General features: G+C 43.3%; 1 protein-coding gene across 2 annotated transcripts in view; it reads left to right on the top strand.

The window, feature by feature from the left end:
• Window positions 1-21,867, top strand: part of KAT2B (lysine acetyltransferase 2B) — a 104,308-nt gene that overhangs the window by 44,464 nt on the left and 37,977 nt on the right. For both annotated transcript variants that reach the window (XM_082624855.1, XM_082624856.1), the window contains exons 3-6: window positions 6,164-6,309; window positions 11,348-11,440; window positions 12,720-12,901; window positions 20,129-20,320. In XM_082624855.1, coding sequence (XP_082480981.1) covers window positions 6,164-6,309; window positions 11,348-11,440; window positions 12,720-12,901; window positions 20,129-20,320 — 613 coding nt within the window. The remainder of the gene's footprint in view (window positions 1-6,163; window positions 6,310-11,347; window positions 11,441-12,719; window positions 12,902-20,128; window positions 20,321-21,867) is intronic.

Raw genomic sequence — 21,867 nt, 5'->3', positions numbered from 1 at the left:
TAGATTTCTGGCTTTTTATAAAAAGAATACAAGTCAGGAACAGCCAGATGGAAGAGATGCACAGAGCAGGGTGGGGTGGAAAGAGCCCAAAGCTCCTCTGCTGTGTCCAAGCGAGCTGCCCTCCCAGCACCTCCAGGCTTCAACTACTGGAACCTTCACATGCCCTTCGGTTAGGGGTTTTAACGGAGGTCTTGTTTACATAGGCATAGTGATTGATTAGTGATTAGCTCAGCCTCCAGACCCCCTTCTCTCCTGGGGAGGTGGAGGGGGCTGGCTGAGTTCCAACCTTCTCATCACTGGTTTGGTTCCCCTGGCAACCAGTCCCCATCAGTAGGGGCTTTCCAAAAGCCCATTCACAGAAGCTCAGGTGTGGTCGAAAGGGACATGTTAGGAATAACAACAGACACTCCTTTCACCTTTACTTGTGAAATTCCAAGAGTTTTGGAAAGTTTGCTAGGAAACTGTGCTAGGAAAGGGGACAAAGACCAAATATATGTTTCTTTATATAAATCACAACATCACAGCCGGCCTCTTTAGTCTTCTCTGACATGGAACAGTTCCTCTGCCTTTTTTTTTGGTCTTTTATGATATTGATGTTTCAGTGGAGGAATGTTTTAAATGTTAAGAACAAACCTGTTGAAGAGCTAGGAGAAAATACATTTTTGTCATCTTTTGGTTCTGTGGGAAAGACCTTTGCAAGCAAGACCTTAAAGAAATGCCAGACATAGATTTGACTTTCTGAAAAATGTAAAATTCCTATATAATCAAACCACAACCTAACAAACAAAAACCCCAATGAAATCCAGGAGGTAGACAGAAAGCTCTTTCAAGCAATTAGAAAAAGACCCACATCCTAAAAAAGCAGGCAGAGGGCATGAATAGGTAGTGCGCAAAAGAACAAATACAAATGGCCAGTAACATGAAAAACAAACAACTCCAAGGGCGTTCCAGCGAATGCAAATCAAAACAGTGGGGGACCCTGATTAATTTTCAAAAGACTGATGAAATGACTGAGCATGATTCTTCACTGTTAGCAAGCATGGGGAAAAGGGTATTCTAGCACACTGCTGATATGATGGACATGGATGCAAACTTTATTGGGAAGATACATTAGGGAACATGTATCAAAGCTTTAAATAGCATTGACTCAGTGTTATGAGTTCTGTGGCCGATTAACTGCTACAGATTTGTACATTGTAGTTTACAGATTTTTATTATTATTATTATTATTATTTTGCGGTACGCGGGCCTCTCACTGTCGCGGCCTCTCGTTGCGGAGCACAGGCTCCAGACGCGCAGGCTCAGTAATTGTGGCTCACGGGGCTAGCTGCTCCGCGGCATGTGGGATCCTCCCAGACCAGGGCTCGAACCCCTGTCCCCTGCATTGGCAGGCAGATTCTCAACCACTGCGCCACCAGGGAAGCCCCCGATTTTTATATTTTTAATATATGCCTCCAGGCTTGTAAATAATATAGGCATATGTCTTCAAGAAAATATGCTTTTGGTTCATCGAAGGGAGCTTATTTGCATCAAAAAGGTTTCTTTGGAAAACATTAAGAGGTTTTTTGTGTTTTTGTTTTTTCTTTAGTAATAAGTGGCTCTTTTTAGTTAAATACGAGTTCAGTAAGTAGTTTCGCTTTACAGTTAGAGTGAAGTGTATCTGGGTGTTGGCGTGACGTGGTGTTGACTGTAGGGTCTATCTAATTCTGCTCAGCAGCCCCCAAGAGTCAGGAGATGTCTCTGGATTTGGTGGAGGTGGGGTTGACGAGGACAGTGGGGCTTTAGGGAGACTCCCATGGCAGCAGAGCAGTCTGGGGGTTGTTTTTTTTTTTTTTTGTGGTACGTGGGCCTCTCACTGTTGTGGCCTCTCCTGTTACGGAGCACAGGCTCCGGACGCGCAGGCTCAGCGGCCATGGCTCACGGGCCTAGCCGCTCCGCGACATGTGGGATCTTCCCGGACCGGGACACGAACCAGTGTCCCCTGCATCGGCAGGCGGACTCTCAACCACTGCGCCACCAGGGAAGCCCTGGGGGTTGTTTTGTGCCGTGGGCTTGAGATCCCAGTGATCACAAAAGTAGGGGTGGGAAAGCACAGCTGCGTCCGTCCGGTGGTGGCACTGGTTGGGGGATGAAGGACAGTGAAGGAGTGAGTGCTGGGCTCCTTGGCAAGAGGGAGTTGCTGTTTTAAGGATGGCCTTGAGGATTTTAATCCTGGAGTCAAGTTTGCCAGGATGGTGGTGCACTGGTTTGTTGGGATGGCGAAGTGGTGAGGTAGGGTGTGGGGATGGATGATTCGGTTTGGAGGAGACGTTAGCTGGTGATGTCGATTTGGTGAGAGGGAAAAGCTGAGTGCTAGATGCTCAGAGACTGAAAAGGAGTGTTGGTGAAAGGGGCCCATGCTTGGAGAGTCTGAGAACGGGGCAGGTGCAGACGACTAAGCACTGATGCGGTGTGGTCGAATCTGCCCGTGCCGGCTTTCTCACTATACGGAAGCTTCTCTTTCATGGCAACTTGTCCAGAGCTGCGTTTTTCCTTCTCAAGTAGATGGTCCACTCCCTCTGTTTTCATCTGATCTCCCCCTACCCCACCTCATCATTCATTCTAGGAAGCTTAACCCTTTGCGTGCACTGTCATCCTTCTGCCTCGGTATAGCTCCCTTCGCCCCCCGACCCACCCTTCCTTTATTCTTGGAGGAAGGTTCCTCCCCTCTCGGCTCTGAGGGACACCCCCATTTGTCCAGCACAGCCTCGCCCTTCCTCCCTCTGGGAACCTGCAGCTTCGTTTCCATTTCCCCGTATCTCCAGCTCTAGTCCTCTCTACTTGGGGTCAGACACAGAGCTTGGAGGAGAGATCATGGATTTCCTTATGCGCAGAATCAGAAGGAAGTGGACCTCCTCAGGTCTCATGTCTTAAGCATTTTAAGTTTTATCTAGTCTCCTCTTCAGAATTTCGTGGTTTTCAAACCATGCAGCTTAGAGCCCCAACAAGGGGAGGGGATGCTGGGCCCCACCCAACTCCCACCCCATTTTGAAAATTGGAGCTTCCAACCGCTGTTTCAACCTCTGTTTAGAAAGAGCAACTCTTTCTAAATTCTGATTAAGGATTTATCTGGGCAAAGCGTTTGTGGCTTAAAGAACGTGAACCACTGGTTTCAAAAATGAATCATGGCATATACTTCTACGAGTTAAAGCCACTATATGTTAGCACCTTAATTAGACTTTCATATTTTGGAGAATCTGAAGGCATTTATATTATATTGTAGACTGATTGCTTTCATACCTTATCACTGGAAAGAGATTAAAACATTACAAGACCAAAACAGTCTTAAATAAAATTGTTTCTGTAAATAAGTGACATAAAAATTTTGACCTACTTGTCAGAATAAGGCCTGTCTGCCAAAGGCTTCGGACTAACCTCAAAGAAAATTTTGCATTCCTGAGAAAACAAGATGATCCAGCCAATGTTCTACCTAAAAGGGCATCTATTAGAAAGTGATAAAGCCACATATTGTAGAGCCAAATAGAAAGTAATAGATTTGAATACTGACGTTCGTGTGCACATAATGTAGTAATATAGTGTGGGTGCTGTCAAGTTGAGATGTATCTGTGGATGTATCTGTGGTACCTAAGGCAGACCTCACCAAATTTCCTTCCTCCCCTCTTCCCTGTTAGAAACGCTGTCTAGAGGTGCACGCCCATGCACATGTAGGTGTGTGCACACCTACGCTCATCACCAGTGGCCGGTGACTTGGGCCCTTTCCTCTGCCTTTCCATTGCTTTTCTTCATTAGAAAGGAATGAAAGGTGGGTGGCCTCTGCCCCTCTAATTTGAACCCCTTTAATCTGGCTTCCTCATGGACGCGTGGAAGGCCCACCCTCTTGGTATGTAATCCTCTTACCTCTCTGAAAATGCTTTTGATCAGATATCTTCGTTTGAGGTCCCACAGACACAGAGTCAAAGACAAGGATTTGAGTGCAAGTCCTAGTTTATTTGGGATGGAGGTAGGGGTGTGGGAAAGTGAGACCAGGAGGAGAAGGTGGCCAATATGGGTGCATTATTAAGCCAGTTCCCGCTGTGGGCAACAGGTGGGTAATTCTGTGGGGAAGATGTGAGAGCTGGTCTGGAGCACTTAGCTCAGAGTTATTCCCCCCGAGGGGCGAGGCAACTGGGGTCTTTATACGCTAACTTGAAGGCTGCTCTTGAGGGGCGTGTAGGTGGCAGAGCAGATTATGGTGACAGGAGGGCACAGAGCTGCTGGCAGTTGGAGGCCAGGAGAGGTGGTAAGGGAAGGGGATCTGGGTGGGGTACCAGCTGCGTTCTCTATCCCAGACTTCGGACTGGGCTTCATGGTTTGGTCTCTGGAGTAGCCTGACCCATGCTTGACACCTGGATTGTTCCTCGAGAATCTTTAGTTCCATCTCCCTTTAAAAAGGCAAGGAAAAGCTTACCCTTCTCCATAGTTTAATCTTTCTTTAGAAGTGATCTCAAGCGCTTCTAGGTCCAAGCATTTTCATACCTGAGAGGATCACTCTTGAAGGGCAGTGCCTATTAGCACAGTGAGCATAGTGATTACTTCTGGGGACACAGACCTGAGAGCCATGGTCCCGCCCAAGGCGCTCCTGGGCTCCTGGTTGGGTATTGGATGGCTTACCTAGAGAGAGTCCCTTTCAAGTGAAAGGACCTTGAAGTGAATCACCTAATCATCCAAAAAATGTGTGTGGGTGCTTCAGAATTTGGGTCAAACATCCTTTGCTTTCAGACCCCAGCTCTGCCTTGCTGGCCAGTTGACATTGGAGGAAACAGCATTCAGTCTCTGTGAGCCTCAGTTTCCTCAACCGTAAAATGGGGCTACTCATCCCTACTTCATAGGATTATTTTGAGGATAAAACATGTTCATCTTGAAAAATGGGCTGGATTTGGGAAGAAGAGAGGACAGGGGTGTGGGAGGGGAGGAGGGTGATGGATATGCCACTTAATGATAGTGAGGCAACTGAATAAAGGTAGGAAAGGTGGGTTTCGAGCGTGACCGTGCAGGACATTGAATCACAAACTCAGACAGGCCTTGGGGCTTTGCTGCAGAGACAGTGAGGTTTCACTGCATCTCAGGAGGGCTGAGGAAAAGGGCCTTCATTCAGTTTTTACTGATACTCTTTTTTGGTCTTTCCTGATATGTGATATTCTTGGCCACCAGAACTGTTCACAGGACTTAGAGCTAAACCTTTAGGGAGCCTGGTTTTGGGGTCCTTCTGAACCCACAGTCCTCAAATCCTGGATCCAGCCTATAGGACCACAGGGCCCTCTTGGTACGATGAAAATCAGTTTATATGGAAACATATAAGAATTTAACACTGTCATACCCAGACTTGGTGCCAACAAGTTCCAGATCTTAAAACCAGACATTAGCCGCTGGTCATTTTCAGCGTTGGAGGGGGAGGTTCGTGCTTGACAAGGTGGTGGTCTCTTACAATTATAAGTCGGTTTTGTGTGAAGATATCAGTCTTATAGGGGTTCAGAAAGTTCCTCTATTGACAGTGCAGTCTGATGGGTTGACATTCCAGAAGGTTCCTGGGAGAGGATGTTCCATTTTATTTTATTATTATTTTTTTTAAAATTTATTTATTTTTGGCTGCGTTGGCTCTTCATTGCTGCGCGCGGGCTTTCTCTCTAGTTGCGGCCAGCAGGGGCTACTCTTTGTTGCGGTGCACGGGCTTCTCATCGCGGTGGCTTCTCTTGTTGTGGCGCAACGGGCTCTAGGCACGCAGGCTTCAGTAGTTGTGGCACACAGGCTCAGTAGTTGTGGCTCGCAGGCTCTAGAGTGCAGGCTCAGTAGTTGTGGCGCACGGGCTTTGTTGCTCCGCGGCATGTGAGATCTTCCTGGACCAGGGCTCGAACCCATGTTGGCAGGCAGATTCTTAACCACTTTGCCACCAGGGAAGTCCCATTTTTATTTTATTTTTTATTTTATTTTTATTTTTTGGCTGCGCCACTTGGCTTGTGGGATCTTAGTTCCCCAGCCAGGGATCAAACTCGGGCCCTCTGCAGTGAAAGCACGGAGTCCTAACCAATGGACTGCCAGAGAATTCCCGAATGTTCCATTTTAAAATGGAGACTGTTGGTGGTTTCCATCTACTTCTCACCTGTGTTCCTTTGATCTTTATCTTAAGCCGCTCACGTTTCCCACCTGGAGAATGTGTCAGAGGAAGAAATGAACAGACTCCTGGGAATCGTGTTGGATGTGGAATATCTCTTTACCTGTGTCCACAAGGAAGAAGATGCAGATACCAAACAAGTTTATTTCTACCTATTCAAGGTGAGACTTCCACATTTTGAAGGGCTTTTCTTCTTTCTCTCACTGTTCAAATGTGCTCATTATCCGTGGGCCAGGTCACGTGGGAACGCTCTCAGCTTAGATACATCTGGCCGTCGGGTTTGCAGAAGCGTTTCTCCGTGAGGGACTCTCTAAAATGACCCACCGTACTCTGAACACATCACTCTCCTCGAGAGCCTTCCTACTTGTACACAGAGTTGAATATCTTTATGTGCTTATAGATTTCTTTCCATTGCCTATCCATCCATCCAACAAGGACTTACCACATACCTACTCTATGCATGGTGCTCGTGTAGGCATGAGGGATGGATCAGTGGGCAAAACAAAGTCCTTGCCCTCATGGAGTTTACATTTCAGTAAGAGAGGCAGACAATCAACAAGTCAACAACAGTATGTTTGCAGGTGGTGATAAGTGCTGTGAAGGGAGACAAAGCAGGGTAAATGGCATCGGAATGGCAGGGATGCTGGGGGCTGCGGCGACGTGGTACTAAGGAAGAGTAGTTGGGAAAGGCCTGTCTGCGATGACAGTTGAGCAGAAACCACAGCGGGGGCGTGAGAGCCACCCCTGAAAAGGGCCGGGGAAGCGCCTTCCAGGCAGGGGCGTGTAGACCATGTTCCAAGTGAGCTGGGTGTGACGCCCAGCATGGTGGGGCCCAGGCGGCAGGGGGAGGCAGGAGAAGCGGCTGGAGGGATGCTGCTAAGACCTCGGCTCTTCGAGGGGAGGAATCAAGAATTTCCAGATTTGTTTTGGCGTCTTGCTGCTGTTCTCTGTGCCTGTCGACACCCGTCACCTAGCACTGCTGCCACTCCCCGCCGCTGCCTCTTCATGGCTCTGCCTCAGCTCCGTTGGGTCCCAGCTCCTCGTTTCCCACTGATATGGGTCTCCCCACGCTGGTGATGGCGATCAGGACTGACAGATGGGGGAGGGAAACCGGGGGTGGGAACATGGAGAGAGGAAATTCAGGTTGCCAAAAATAGATTCACAAAGGAGGCTGACAGAAGGAATAATTTAAAAAGCCCCAGAACCTGCTACTGAAGGCACTGTTGATTATGTTGTATTGTGTAACCCTTATAAGGATCTCTAAAAACAAAAACAAAACCCAAAACGCTCCCCTTCCCCTCCGGGCTTATAGCCAGGAAAAGTTTGCGTCTCCTAATGGGGGCTGGGCTTCATTTTATATGACAAGGAGAGATCCGTTTTCCTTTGAGTTTCCTCTTTTGCTTTGGCTGCTAGGAATCTCAGGGCAAATTTTATACCCAATTCTTAGAACGCTGGTGAGGGCAGAGGGGTCTGAATTTACTTGAAATATGTAATTTTCCCTTTTCCCCTTTTATTAACTTTTGTTTTTTATTGTACTACTGGGGTTTTGGGGGGTCGATGGGGACAGGAGTGGGAGAGGGAATTACATTTTCAACTTTTGGAGTCACATGGGGCTATTAACACCAAAACGGTAAATGTTGGGGCGGGGTGTAGGGGGAGGGAGGAAAAGGCAAGGGAGAGAGACCACAGCCATTAGCAGGCGCCAGGCTGCTCCAGGTGACAACTTGTTGACATGACCGTGAGGCCTGAGTCATCTGGACTGAACCCTGGCAGGTTCATACTGTTTAGAGCTTCTTTGGAAAAATGCCTTAGTTGAAGGAAAACAACGTCTGCATGACTGCAGCTATTATTTGTCTTGGAACTCAGCTCCCTGGCGGGCGGTTCCTCACCGCCCTGCTGGAAGGGAAGGTTTCCATCCTGTCGGCCTCCTCTAGGTTCTGTTTATAACCAACCAACAGGCCAGAAAACACTGCTCCGCTTTGAAGTATGTTTTCTCTCTCCCTTTCTTACCTCTCTCATCTTTAGCCATGCAAATATCTTTGCTCTTGAGAACAAAATCCAAAATATTCAGCATTCTCCCCTCTCCTCCCCCAAAGTCATTCTTCGGGCAAATAAGTTATAAATCATCCATTTCTTAGTTTTGGAAAAGCAGTTCCTGTGTCTCTTATGTCTCCATAATTAAATTAAATTAAAATGTTATTGTGCATTTTAGTAGCATTTTGGAAGCTTCTGCCTTAGAGGTTGAAAATGAACTCAGTGAAAAGCTGCTTCCTGAAGCTCATTTTATCCTAGTGCTTGTCAGCGTGGTTCTGGAGCTCAGCTAGCTGGGTTCCAATCCTGGCTTCATCACTTAGTGAATGTGACCTCAGGCAAGTCGCGTTTCCTTATCTATAGACAATGATAGCACCTACTTGAAGAGGTTGTTAGGAGGATTAATGAGGTAATACAGATAAAGAACCACTGAGAGTGCCTGGCAAAAGTCAGGAAGCAAATGCTCGCTGCTATTATTAAAGTCTTCGTATATGCCTATTTATCTCAGCTTCATCCTTTTGTAGACAAAGAAGCGGAGATTCGACATCTCCCCTGTTCATCCGTCTACCTCCAAATTGAAACCCCTCAGTGGGTCAAGTTCCCAAATGGTCTTACTTTAACTGGACAAAAAAGTAGGCAGCCAGAATTATTTGTATCTAAATTTGATGATCAGTCTTTTTATATCCTTAGAAACACATACAACAACTTATCATTATGGCACCTTTATTTTTGTAAAGATGGGCATGATACATTGATAAGATCAGCAAATACTACATGTGAATAATTTATATGGCACCTCTAGAAGGAAATGAGGCCCTTATAAGACCCAGCTCAGGGGGCACACAGGGTGTTCTTCAACCTTGGGGGTTCGTCTATTTCCACTAACTCCTGGGAGAAAGTTTGCCATGTTTTGTTTCTATTGAAAAGGCAATCAGTGGAGAAAGGAGAGAAAGATGTAAATAAATGTGTAATCAATAAATAAATATGTAATAAATAAATGAATAAATGAGTAAGTGAATGAATGAATGCATGGTCGTATATCATAACTGGCCCATGTGTAAAGGTTACTGAAGGTTCAAGCAAAGGTTGAAGGTAAAGAATTTCAAGATCAAATTTATTTTCAAACTAGGTCTTAATGAGTGGTTCCACATTCTTTTTTCTCTCTGATATTTGCTCTTTGAGGGCTTTAAAATCCAATGGCAGGGATTAGGAGCAACGTTTTTGTTTTATGGGCGTTGAGATGCCAGAACACTTGGCCTGCATTCTGTGGATGGAGAGGAAATGAAAAAAGACCTCAACAGTGAAAGTTGCCAATTGAGAACCCTACGGAATTCCTTCCCGAAGAGCCTGGGCCCTGGATTATGTGTGCGACACACAGCCGTCACACACAGCCCCTGCGTACACAGTGGACCTCGGCCTTTCAGGGGTTTAAATCAGACCATCCAGAGCATGAGCACACCTGCAGTGGCCTGGATGGGCGTGTGCAGAGGGTGCAGTGTCCACCAGCCTTTGGGTCAGCAGAAGGCATGAACAGAGTGGGGAAGGGTGAGTGAGCAGGAAAGGTGTGTGGTGCGCTGCTGTGTGCTCCCGGCTGCCCAGAAAATGAAAAGTGTTTAGCTTCTCACAGCTCTGGTCATGGGTGTGAAGGCAAATTGCGTTACCTGGTAGTCACCCATGTTGTTGATCTAAGGATTTACTAACATGTAATTAAGATAAATAGAATATGGTAGCTTCCCTTCGAAGGCTGTGTGTGTGTGTGTCTGTGTGTGTGTCTGTGAGAGAGAGAGAGAGAGAGAGAGAGAGAGAGAGAGAGAGACTGTGTATTTTATAGAAAAGCCTAAGCTTAAAATGTCTCAAAATAAGATGTTAAAATGAATTCCCTGGTGGTCCAGTGGAATTCATTCCACTGCAGGGGGCGCGGATTTAATCCCTGGTCAGGGAACTAAGATTTTTCTTTAGCACGTCACGATTGCAGCGGGCATGCCGAAGGCACCGCCAAAAACAAAAAGACAAAAACAAACAAACAAAAAAGAAAACTAAATTTGTTACTCTTATGTATTACCTTTAATCCACATCTTGGTTGATTAAATATCTTAGGGAAAAAATAACGTCACAGTTTAAATGGGGCTTCTAACTTCCAACTGATGTAGCCTCAACTGTACTGAGCCCTTAACCTCCCTCCAAGGCTGACCTCCTACCTCACCTTCCTGCAAATGCTTTTCCATCCTCTTGTTGTGTTTCATGTTTGTCCCCCTTCCAGACTCAGTTTATACCCTTCCTCTTCTGTGACATCTTCCCTTGGTAAGGCAGACTTCTGAGCTCTCATCCTCTGGGCTTTATACTGCACTTACTGCCTTTGCAACTTATTTGGAATTTCTCTTCTGCCAATCTTTTTTTTTTTTTTTTTTTTCCTTTTGTATGTGGGAAGACAGCATGGTATGGCCTGGCCCAGCTCCATTATGTGGCCTCTTTTTTTTTTTTGCGGTACGGCATGTGGGATCTTCCCGGACCGGGGCATGAACCCATGTCCCCTGGATCAGCAGGCAGACTCTCAATCACTGTGCCAACAGGGAAGCCCGCCTCTTTGTTTTTTTTTTTTTTTTTAAGGTTTTGTAATACTTTTATGATAGTATTAGTATTAAGCAAGACAACATTATTAATATTATCTAGAAATATCGTTAAGACCTAAATTCTGATAAAAAGAGGAAGAGTTGACACATTAAGTAAATTAAAATAAAAAAAATTATAAAGACCATAAATAAAGCTAAAAGGCAAACAACAGAATGGGAGAAAATATTTGTAATCTTTTTTCTTTTTCAATTGGGGTATAGTTGTTTTACAGTATTGTGTTAATTTCCACTGTACAGTGAAGTGGAGTTCCCTGGGCTATATAGCAAGTTCTCATTAGTAATCTGTTTTATACATATTAGTGTATATATGTTAATCCCAATCTCCCAATTCATTCCATCCCCCTTTTCCCCCCTTGGTGTCCATAAGTTTGTCCTCTACATCTCTGTCTCTATTTCTGCCTTGCAAACCAGTTCATCTGTACCATTTTTCTAGATTAATGTGGCCTTTCCCAGCGAGATTGTAAGCTTGGAGAGTCCCTAGTGTCTGTGTGTGCATGTGTGACACTGACTGATTTTTTTTTAAATGATTTCCTTACAGCTCTTGAGAAAGTCTATTTTACAAAGAGGAAAACCTGTGGTTGAAGGCTCTTTGGAGAAGAAACCCCCATTTGAGAAACCTAGCATTGAACAGGTAAAGAGATACAAGAGAAGCCCCTTTTTTCGTGCTTCAAGGCTGAACAAACATTCTCATCTTCATCCTCATTGCTGGCTTAGAGATGTTCAAGTCTGTAGGAATTGTCTTGGGCCCTTTGGATCAGAAGTGAATACTTAATGTAATAAATGATCTAGCTTGTGTCTCTTAGGGTTGCTGAACACTCAGAATTCACTGTGTGTTTGGGAAAGAAAAAAATTAAGTAGAGCATGTAGTTCATCAGAACACATGAAATGGGCTTTTTCTTGGTGTTGATGTTTTAAAATTAAGTCTTTGTCCCTCTGTTTGCACTGTTGAAAAGTCTATTGAGGCGAGGGAATTCAGGAGCAATGTGAAAAACATTGTAAGTCAAGTAAAAAGCACAGAAAAGAAATGAGATTTTGTTTCCAGAAGTTGGCTTCCTGGTACATTATGATTCCTGCAAAGAAGCCGAGATTTACTTGGGGAATCTGTTGATATGTATAGACCTTTTCTATTAGGTGTTGTCAGGATTTCTCATCAGTATCAATTTTTTGGCCCATCATTGTTCGCCTAAGTAAATCTCAGATACTCTGGACTGAATTTCTTGATGAGAATAATTACAGAAGACATGATATCAGAAACAAATAAATGTATTTTATGAGTCAGTTTTTCATAGAAAAAATGTCTTCAATCCCTACGAAATAAGAATTCATTGTTCCTTTATTTGAAATTAAATTAGATGGGAGTGTTCTGAAGAAAGATTAAATTAATCCACAAATCCACAGATTATTTTAAAAGGCCATAATTTTGAATAAGAATTTTCTTTTGGTAGGTTTACTAAAACCGAAAGAGTGATAGTAAAAGTTCAAATTCTGGTGGTTTAGTTCAAAAATTAAAGTTTTATGAATGTAAAAACATTATATTTATCTAAGAATCTCATTATATGTGAGCTACTGTGTTGACAGTACAGCAAGAGTTATGCTGCACAATAGCCATATTTTATTGTTTATGGGGTTTTGACTTTTTCGGTCTGTGATTTTGAATTTTTCTTTAGCACATCACGATTGCAGCAGGCATAGAATTGCAACTCACAGCCTCTGTGTCTTGTCACTTTTCATAGACTGTGATCTGAGGCATGATTCCTTCTGGGCATTCCTGTTTTCTAACAGGGAAAAGGAAGAGGTTTTTGTGAATAGAGAAATGTCTTTTCTTTTGCTAATGACCACCAGCGGGGCTGACTATGTGAGTGTTCAGGATTGCACAGCTGCGTGAATAAATTGCCTTTCCTCCTTTTAAGGGTGTGAATAACTTTGTACAGTACAAATTTAGTCACCTGCCATCCAAAGAAAGGCAAACAATAGTTGAGTTGGCAAAAATGTTCCTGAACCGCATCAACTATTGGCATCTGGAGGCTCCATCTCAACGAAGACTGCGATCTCCCAATGATGATATTTCTGGATACAAGGAGAACTATACAAGGTAAGCAGATGGCCAGTTCTTCTTCTTTGGCCCATAAAGTACATTGCAGACATAACATTGCTACCTGCCTCTGCAAGCAGAGGGTTGCCCAGTTATCACGGGATCCATCAGTTAGAGAGAAGGTTTAATTTAACTCCCCAGATTCCTACTCTTCATTAATAGCATGATGTTTTGGAGGCTGAGGGATCCAAATCATCTAGACCTGAACTATTCAATACGATAGTTGCCAACCACACGTGGTCACTGAGCCCTTGAAGTGTGGCTGGCATGAATGGAGATTTCTAAGATTGTATAAAAAAAGAAAAAAGAATGTCAAGTATTTCATCAATAGTTTAACAGTTTTTTATATTGATTACGTGTTGAAATGGTAATATTTTGGAAATATTGAATTAAATAAAATATATTAAAGTTAATTTCACCTGTTTCTTTTTACTTTTTTAATGTGAGTTACTGGGAAATTTAAACGGGTGGCTTACATTTACATGGGTGGCTTGCATGGTATTTCTATCGAGCACTGCTGATCTAGATAATTATACTGACTCTGTAATTATTATATAGAGACATGATTAAAAAAAATAAGCAATGACGGTGAATATAATAGTGTTAAAATTTTTTTTTAAAGAAGGAAAGATCACCATAGTCCCAGCAGCATGGTATAAATAGTATCATTATACATATTGTCTTACAGTCATTGTCCCTTTAAATATATATTTTACATTTGTTAGAATGAAAGAAAATACAAAATTTGCATCCTTTTTGTCCCCCATTCAGACGTTTTACTGGTTGTATTATAGTCTGTTGAATTGATGTACTGTAATTTACCTAATCATGTCCCTACTGGTGGACATCAAACATATTCTTGGATTACACATCCAAGAATTACACATTTTTCTAAAGTGGGAATTTATTTTTATTACTTATGACTTGCAGAATAATAGAATTGACTTAAGAGTCATAAACATGGGCCCTACAAAATAGAATGACTTACATTCATTTTTATTTAAGTAAGACAGTGACTTGTATTATCCATTCTGTTCACCTTTTTTATAACTTTTCCCATTTATATTTTATAGGCACATCAGGCTTGCTTCAGGGTTCCCCCCACCCCAATTTAAAATAGGCAGTGTTTTTCAACAGCTTGTAAAGACCACTTGTACCCAGGTTATTTTCTGTAACAGCGGATGACAAAGAGGAATGGGTGTAGTTGAAGATAGCTTTTCTCTCTGATCACTGACCTGATTTCATGAGTAAAACCCCCTTTCCCTCTTTTCTTCCCTTTTACAATATATACAATTTGAGTAATAAAGTATTTTATCTTAATAATTGTAAAGATTTACAGATTTCTTCAAAATCAGCTTTTTAAATTATGTCTTCATTTTCACACCTTCATTTCAGAGTTTTATATTAACAGTAGTTCCTATAGTATTGTTACTCCTGTTTATAATGAGTTGAGATAATAGAACTCTCAAAAATATGTCTTTTAACTCCATCTGTGAACGACTGACAAAGCTGAATATCTGTGAAAGCCAAACTCCTGAAAATATTTGCCTCTCTTTTTGTTTGTTTTTGTCGTTTTTTGGTCTGTCTTTGTTTTTTTTTTTTTTTTTTCCTTTGGTTGTGCCAGCTTGTGGGATCTTAGTTCCCTGAACAGGGATTGAACCCGTGACCCCTGCAGTGGCAGCATGGAGTTCTAACCACTGGACCGCCAGGGAATTCCCAATATATGCCGCCCTTAAGAGAGGAAAAATTGTTTCATCAAGAAGGAGAATTAATTGTGAAGCAGCACGGGATTTAACGCTGTATTTTAGAAAACAGAATAAAAATACTGTGTAGCACTTGGGAATTACCAAGAAATGGGCAGCACTTATGAATACTCAAGGAGTCGTAAAAAATATAAGTCGAGTTCTGGAATGAGCGATGGGTTTGAACCATGGCTCCATCCCTCCCCAGTTCTGGGTGTGTGTTAGAGCTCTCACCTCGCCTCCTGGACCTTCTGTTTCTTCCTCTGCCCGGTCCCATGGCTGTTGTGTGTCCCCTGAGGTGGCCCGTGCATGGCGTCTGGCGCACAGCACAGGCGCTGGGAAGATGCTAGTCATGCTTTCCCCCCAACACACGCCCTCCAAAACTCAGTCACTGCCAGCGCGAGACTCTTCAGCTGGAGTGTGTGCAGTGGGATGAGAGGGTAGCGATTTGAGGGTCACTTTAGAAAAGGCGCCGAGAGACAGGCGCAGGGTCCTGGCTGGCCCCGCCTCCTCGCCCCAGCCGAGGGCGGAAGGGTGGAGTCCGACGTGGGGAAGGGAAGCGGCGAGGGATTCGAGTGAGCCTGTCCTGCAACCTGCCGATTCCTAGGCGGGCGGAGATCAGGAGCCTCTGTAAATAATAAATAAGGGAATGAAGGTAAATGTGCCTCCCGCCCCCCCCACCCCACCCCGGGCTTCCCCACCACCGCCGTGTTGAGGAAGAAAGGGAAGCAGAGAGGAACAACCTGTGAACATTATCAGAAGCGAGGCTTGTTTCGACCACGTGGGAATTTAAAAAACCACACGCCGCTGCGGCATGGTGTCTCAATGATACCATCTTCTCCAAAATAGGTCCTGTTACAGCCTCAGGCACCACGTGACATGTCAGTGAACCTCAGGAGCTGGACTGTTAGTTCAGCATGTAATTTACAGCAGTTGTAGCCATTAGGACCGAGGGGCGGGAAACTCGTGGAGTGCACATCAGCATGAAGATGGGGAGAAACAGGATTCTCCGTGGAAGAGAATAGACCCAGAAAACGATTATGTTCCTCACAAAGCTAACCTGTGAGGATCTAGCCAATAAAAAATTAAATGCAGACTGAACAGTAGAACTGCTTAAATTACTTATCCTCTCTGTTCTGACTTAAGGAAAAACTTAAATATTTTATATGTTAAAAATATCTGGTATATTAATGTTAATATACTTAACTTAATAATTTATATAAGTATATATTAAATATACTTTTATATGTCCCCCAGAAATCACTGTGGTGTTGGAAAAAAATCTGGACAAATATTTTGAAATTCCCTGAATTCCATAATGGTGTGCTAATATAATTTCACGAGGAAATAACTGGAAAATAAAGTGTCAAAGGAATACGACTTCTTACACTACATCTGACCAACAGAATATGCTAAAGGAAAGTGGCAAATAATTAGCCTTAGATTCTCAGTTGTGCAGACCTTCTCAAAATTAGAGGTCATGCCTGTACTGGGGAGATGCATTGTAAGAATACTGAGCAAGTTAGATATAACTAAATTGATTTTGGTGAAACAGTTGTATATAACTACTGCTGTATGAGGTGTAGCCTGTCACCATGCTTCCTGGGCATTCATAATTAGGTGTGTAAATCTAGGCAGTATTTATCACAGAGTGTGGAAAGAACAGTGGATTGGTGCTCGGGAGACCTAGCTTCTAGTCTGGTCTCTAAAAGTAACTAGCCTTTAGTTTGGGAGAACTGGGAGAGGTCACTTAATTCCTGAAAACCTTAGGATTTTCAGTCCAGCAAGTAAGTAGGATGACATGGTCTTCTGCAGTCAAGTTCTCCAATTCTATTCACGTTTTAAAGAAAGCAAGGTGGTTGCAAATCACCATGATGCCGTTAAGGAGTCAGAGACAGTTGTTTGAACCATCAGTCAACTGCACGCCCATGCCGTCACCGTTAGGCATACAAAGATCCCTGAGCTGTCCTTTCACTTCTTTGGAGAAGACCTGAAACCAGTCGTTTAGGTATAATCTTTTCTCCAGGTTAGTCTTTGGGGGAGCGTGTGAGCAGTGACAAGGCACACATTCATTCCCGTTTCCTTCTTTCTGTCTCACCACACACCTGGACTGTGTCATTTACTAGAGCAGTCCCTGAAACACCACACGCTGACTCATCTCCTGTCTTTTCATACTGTGCCCTTACAGATTTATAAAATAAGATTAGTCTTGCAAGTAAAAACAAAACTAAATTACAAAGTAAACTGAGGTCTATAAAAATGATTCTCAGAGGAAATGAATGGCAACCTATTATTTGAAAATTTTTGCTAGATAATAATCTACGCTGCCTTCCTCTACTCTGGGGAGAGTGAATGACCTATTAAGCACTTTGGGACAACATTTTATGATTTTATGATAGTATTTATAACCTGTCATTGCCATAGCAGAAAGAGCATCTGTCTTTAAGTAGGGTCTCCGACATCTGTGACCCCTATAGATGGAAATGCTCTTTTAGACACAAAATCAGCACTGCCAAATAGAATATAATATGATCCACAAAAGTGAGCCGCATATGTGATTTAACATTTCCTCATAGCTACATTTAAAAAAATAAACACAGGACATTAATTTTAATAATGTTTTATTCACCCAATATATAAAAATATTATCACTTCACCATGGAATCAGTATGAACAGTTATTAATGATGTATTTTACTTTTGTATTTTTGGTACTAAGTCTTCCAAATCCAGTGTGTGTTTTATACTTAAAGCACATTTTAATTCATTCACTAAATTGTAAGTGGTTAAAGATAAATGGGGTTCTACCAAAACAGTAAAGTTTTGTTTAATGGAAAAATATTTCACAGCATTTCCATTTGAAAGTAAATTTTATTTACTTTATTTTAATTTTTTCCTTTATGTATTTTTAAATTTCAGTATAGTTGATTTACAATGGTGTGTTAGTTTCAGGTGTACAGCAGAGTGATTCAGATATATTGATGTATATAAATCTATTCTTCTTCAGATTCTTTTCCATTATGGTTTATCATAGGCTAGTTCCCTGTGCTCTACAGTAGGCCCTTGTTGGTTGAAAGTAAATGTTAAATTGATTAAAATTAAGTTACATTAAAAATTAAGGTCTTCGGGACTTCCCTGGTGGTGCAGTGGTTAATAATCCGCCTGCCAATGCAGGGGACACAGGGTTTGAGCCCTGGTCTGGGAAGACCCCACATGCCGCGGAGCAACTAAGCCCATGTGCCACAACTACTGAGCCTGCGCTCTAGAGCCCGCAAGCCACAACTACTGAGCCTGTGTGCCATGACTACTGAAGCCTGCGTGCCTAGAGCCCACGCTCCGCAACAAGAGAAGCCACTACAATGAGAAACTTTTGCACCACAACAAAGAGTAGCCCCCTCTTGCCGCAAATAGAGAAAGCCTGCACACAGCAACGAAGACCCAACGCAGCCAAAAATTAAATAAATAAATTCATTAAAAAAAAAAATTAAGCTCTTCAAGAAAACAAACTTATGGTTACCAAAGGGGAAAGGAGTGGGAGGGATAAATTAGGAGTTTGGGATTAACATATACACACTACTATATATAAAACAGATAAATAACAAAGTCCTACTGTATAGCACAGGGAACTATATTCAATATTTTGTAATAACCTATAAGGGAAAAGAATCTGAAAAAATTATATATTCACATGTATGTATATACACATATGTGTATATATAAAACTGAATCACTTTGCATCTGAAACTAATATAACATTGTAACCCAACTGTACTTCAATTAAAAAAAAAAAAGAAGAAGAAAGAAAAAAAATTAAGCTCTTCATTTGTACAAGTGCTGAGTAGTTACACGTGGCTGGTGGCTACTGTATCAGCACAGGTATACCACAGTCTCATCATCATAGAGGCTTTATTGGACAGTACTGGTCTAAATCCTTAAATCCTTATATATCTTCCATTGCAGCAGATTGGACATACTTTTAATATTATTAACATTTATAAACAATCTTATGATAGCCTAAGGCTCATGAAATTGAGCTGATAATTATGGCTTGTGATTACATTTGTAGTTTCATAATTAGTTCCCTGGGAGCTGGCCTCCCTTCAACTCCAAATATTTTAACTTCATTTAGTGGCCACAGGCTAACTTCCAGCAAAGATTGTCTTTGAAGGTGATGAATTTCTTTATGAAGTGCCTTATGAATTACAAAATCAGTGAACCTCCTCGCTTTTTCTGCTCCCAAGGTCACTGTTTCCAACTTGACAAGATACAGTGCAGCCCTTAAGATGCCCATCTGGGTACTGTGTCATAAAATGACATTTGGGTGTGAATTGTTAGGACAGAAGAGTTGAGAGGAGAACAGAAATAGTAGCAGGGTTTTAAGGTTAATTTTGAATCTAGGTAGATGAACTAATACTAATGAAAGGTTTCTTCCCCAAAGATGAAACAGTCCCACCCCATACACAGGAGAACTAAGAAGTAATACAGAATAAGATAAAAAAGAAGTCAAGAAGCATGAATAAGTGAATCTTGCTTCACTCTTTATTGAGGGGCTGACAGTTCATTGGGGCATCCTTCAGCAGTTTGGGTGCCTCGGAGCACGGCCCCCCATCTTAAACAAGATCAGGAAGGCATGCAGGGAGGAGAGGGTTTTATTTGGGGAAAGCAGTCCTGTCCTGGAACAGGATGTTTGGATCTGCTACCAAGGAGCGGGACCCGGGCAATGAAGCCTCGACCCTTGACCCTGGTCTCTGCTGCCCTCTGCGCCCCACTGTGTGCCCATGTTGCTGGGAACTTCAGGGCTTGCATCTCCGGGAGACCCTGGAGAAGGTGGGTCCGTTGTGGATGGACGCTCATTTTCTAGCTTCTCTTGGCTGAACGAGCTTTCTAAATCATATGCTCTACGTAGCCCGTGTGCCCCAGAACTGTGATCAGGTTTCAGGAAAGCCCTGGTTTCCCTCTGAGCCCCAGGAACTCCTCCAGCCCTGTGCAACGCTGAAATGCATTTTTGACTTTGAGTCTGAGTCATTGAAAACGTACCTAAGCAACAGATGGTGGAAGCTCATTACTTCCTGCGTTTTGACTGAGTTTTGAACAGTCTTGAAGATCTTTATCTTCCCACCAAAGCTGTGGAGGTATGTGAATGCTGCGTAGGCATTTTAAAGAAGCCTTAAATTTTACTTAGAGGATTAGATGGGGGAGTTCTGAGTCTTCTGCAAGAGGGACTTCCTCGGTTTCCCCTTTAATTCCTCCTCCTATTTAAAGGATGCTGCAGAATGGAATGAGCCTAGTAGAATTGGACCCAAGTGGCTATGGCAGGGTGAGCTAACCTAATTCCCACGTTTTACTAGCTGGTGGTGATACTTCTGCTTGTCACTGCAGACCTGGTTTCTCCTGCTCAGGTTGATGATACAGAGTAGCTGTCCTTGGGTGTTCCACATGGTCTGGGGCTTAAGGGATACTGATGGCATGCTCTCCTCTGGTTGCAGGTGGCTGTGTTATTGCAACGTGCCCCAGTTCTGTGACAGTCTGCCTCGGTACGAGACCGCCCAGGTGTTCGGGAGAACCTTGCTCCGCTCCGTCTTCACCGTGATGAGACGACAGCTCCTGGAACAGGCGAGGCAGGAAAAAGACAAACTGCCACTTGAGAAACGGACTCTAATCCTCACCCATTTCCCAAAGTAAGGGAGTGCTCCTGTGGGTCTTTGATGCAAGGGCTTAAGACTGATGGATACACAGCAAAGCCTGCCTCAGTGACACAATCAGGAGGGGTGGGAAGGCGGGACCCCATCTTTCTCAGCTCCCTCTGGGAGCCTCCATGGGTACTTTCCAGCCCATGTGAGATGAGCTTGACTCTGTGCCACTGCTCTCTCAGCCTTGCCTCATCCCACCTGAGTCTCATGGGGCAGGGGGGATGCTTTGTTTTGTATATTCAACTGCCAGGATGCTAGTGGGGGTGGGTGGGAAAGGTGGTGCAGAAGCCATTTCCATCTTCCCAGAAGTGGTGCAGGAGAAGTCAGGTGGCTGTTTCTTCCATCCCACGTCTCCAGCCATTTCCTTTTTTTAATTTTTTGGCCCACCGTGCGGCATGTGGGATCTTAGTTCCCCGACCAGATATTGAACCCGCGCCCCTTGCATTGGAAGCACGGAGTCTTAACCACTGGACCTCCAGGGAAGTCCCATCCAGCCCTTGCTAAGATTGGCGGATCAGTCCCATCTCAGCTAGAGTGAACTAGACCCCAAGAGCGGGGCCGGCCGGGAATAGAGAGGCCTCCTTCAGAATGATCTTTGTGCCTGTGTACTCAGTTTCTTGTAGAATGTGCATGCTCTTGTGCACCTTGCTTCTCGCACCTGCCAGAACTCCCAACATGTGAATAGTCATTTAAATGTTTTTCAAATACATGAAACGTGTCAAAGGGATAGGAAGTTGCAGTGCCACACCATTGGCCTTGGAAATGCATTTTCAGTGCGAAGAACCCAAAATTTAAGAGACTGGGTGCTGGTGAGAGGCTGGGGGTGCAGGTGATGACTTGTCATGGAGCAGTGACAGCAAGACAGGAAGGAGGCAGTTCATTCTGCCTGGAGTAGCACTGGTTTGCGGGGTGGAAGGTATCATTTGAAAAGACATTCTAGGTCTGATAGAGTTCTGCCATGGAGAACTGCAAGATAGCAGAGTTTCAGAGGGGAGCCATTATAGTCTTTGAGCAAAGATGGATGAAATCCTGTTTTATCTGAGAAACTGGATTTTTATTGTTATTACTATTTCTGGTTTACCCAATTTGTATCTCAGGAAAGATGATAGTTTTTTTTTTTTTTTTTTAAGGTGATATTTTTAATTTTTAAAAATAAGTGAGGCCCAAAACAAACAACAACAAAAATGGTTTTCTGATGAAAATGGACTGAACAATTTTTTTTTTTTTTTTTTTTTTTTTTGCAGTTTAACACGAATCTCAAACGTTAGGTAGAGGATAATTCTAATGAGCTTTAGCTGAACGTCCAATATTTGAACATAAGTCCTAGCCACCTGATTTTCAGTATTTCCTGAAGGCAACCAGCACACGAGACTGAGGCAGGACATGGACCCTTTGGTATCCTCCAGGGAGGAAGGTTCAGAAGCACTTAAACTGCAGTTTGAATGTTGCCCCTCAAGGGGTAATGAACTCTGGGCGAGCTCATGTATTTCAGTGGCTGCCTTTTAACTGTTCTAAGCTTCTTTCCATAGAGATTA

The sequence above is a fragment of the Mesoplodon mirus genome, assembly GCF_964341445.2.
Source record: "Mesoplodon mirus genome assembly, chromosome: 6".
Taxonomy (NCBI): domain Eukaryota; kingdom Metazoa; phylum Chordata; class Mammalia; order Artiodactyla; family Ziphiidae; genus Mesoplodon; species Mesoplodon mirus.
This window is presented reverse-complemented; position numbering and strand designations above follow the sequence as displayed.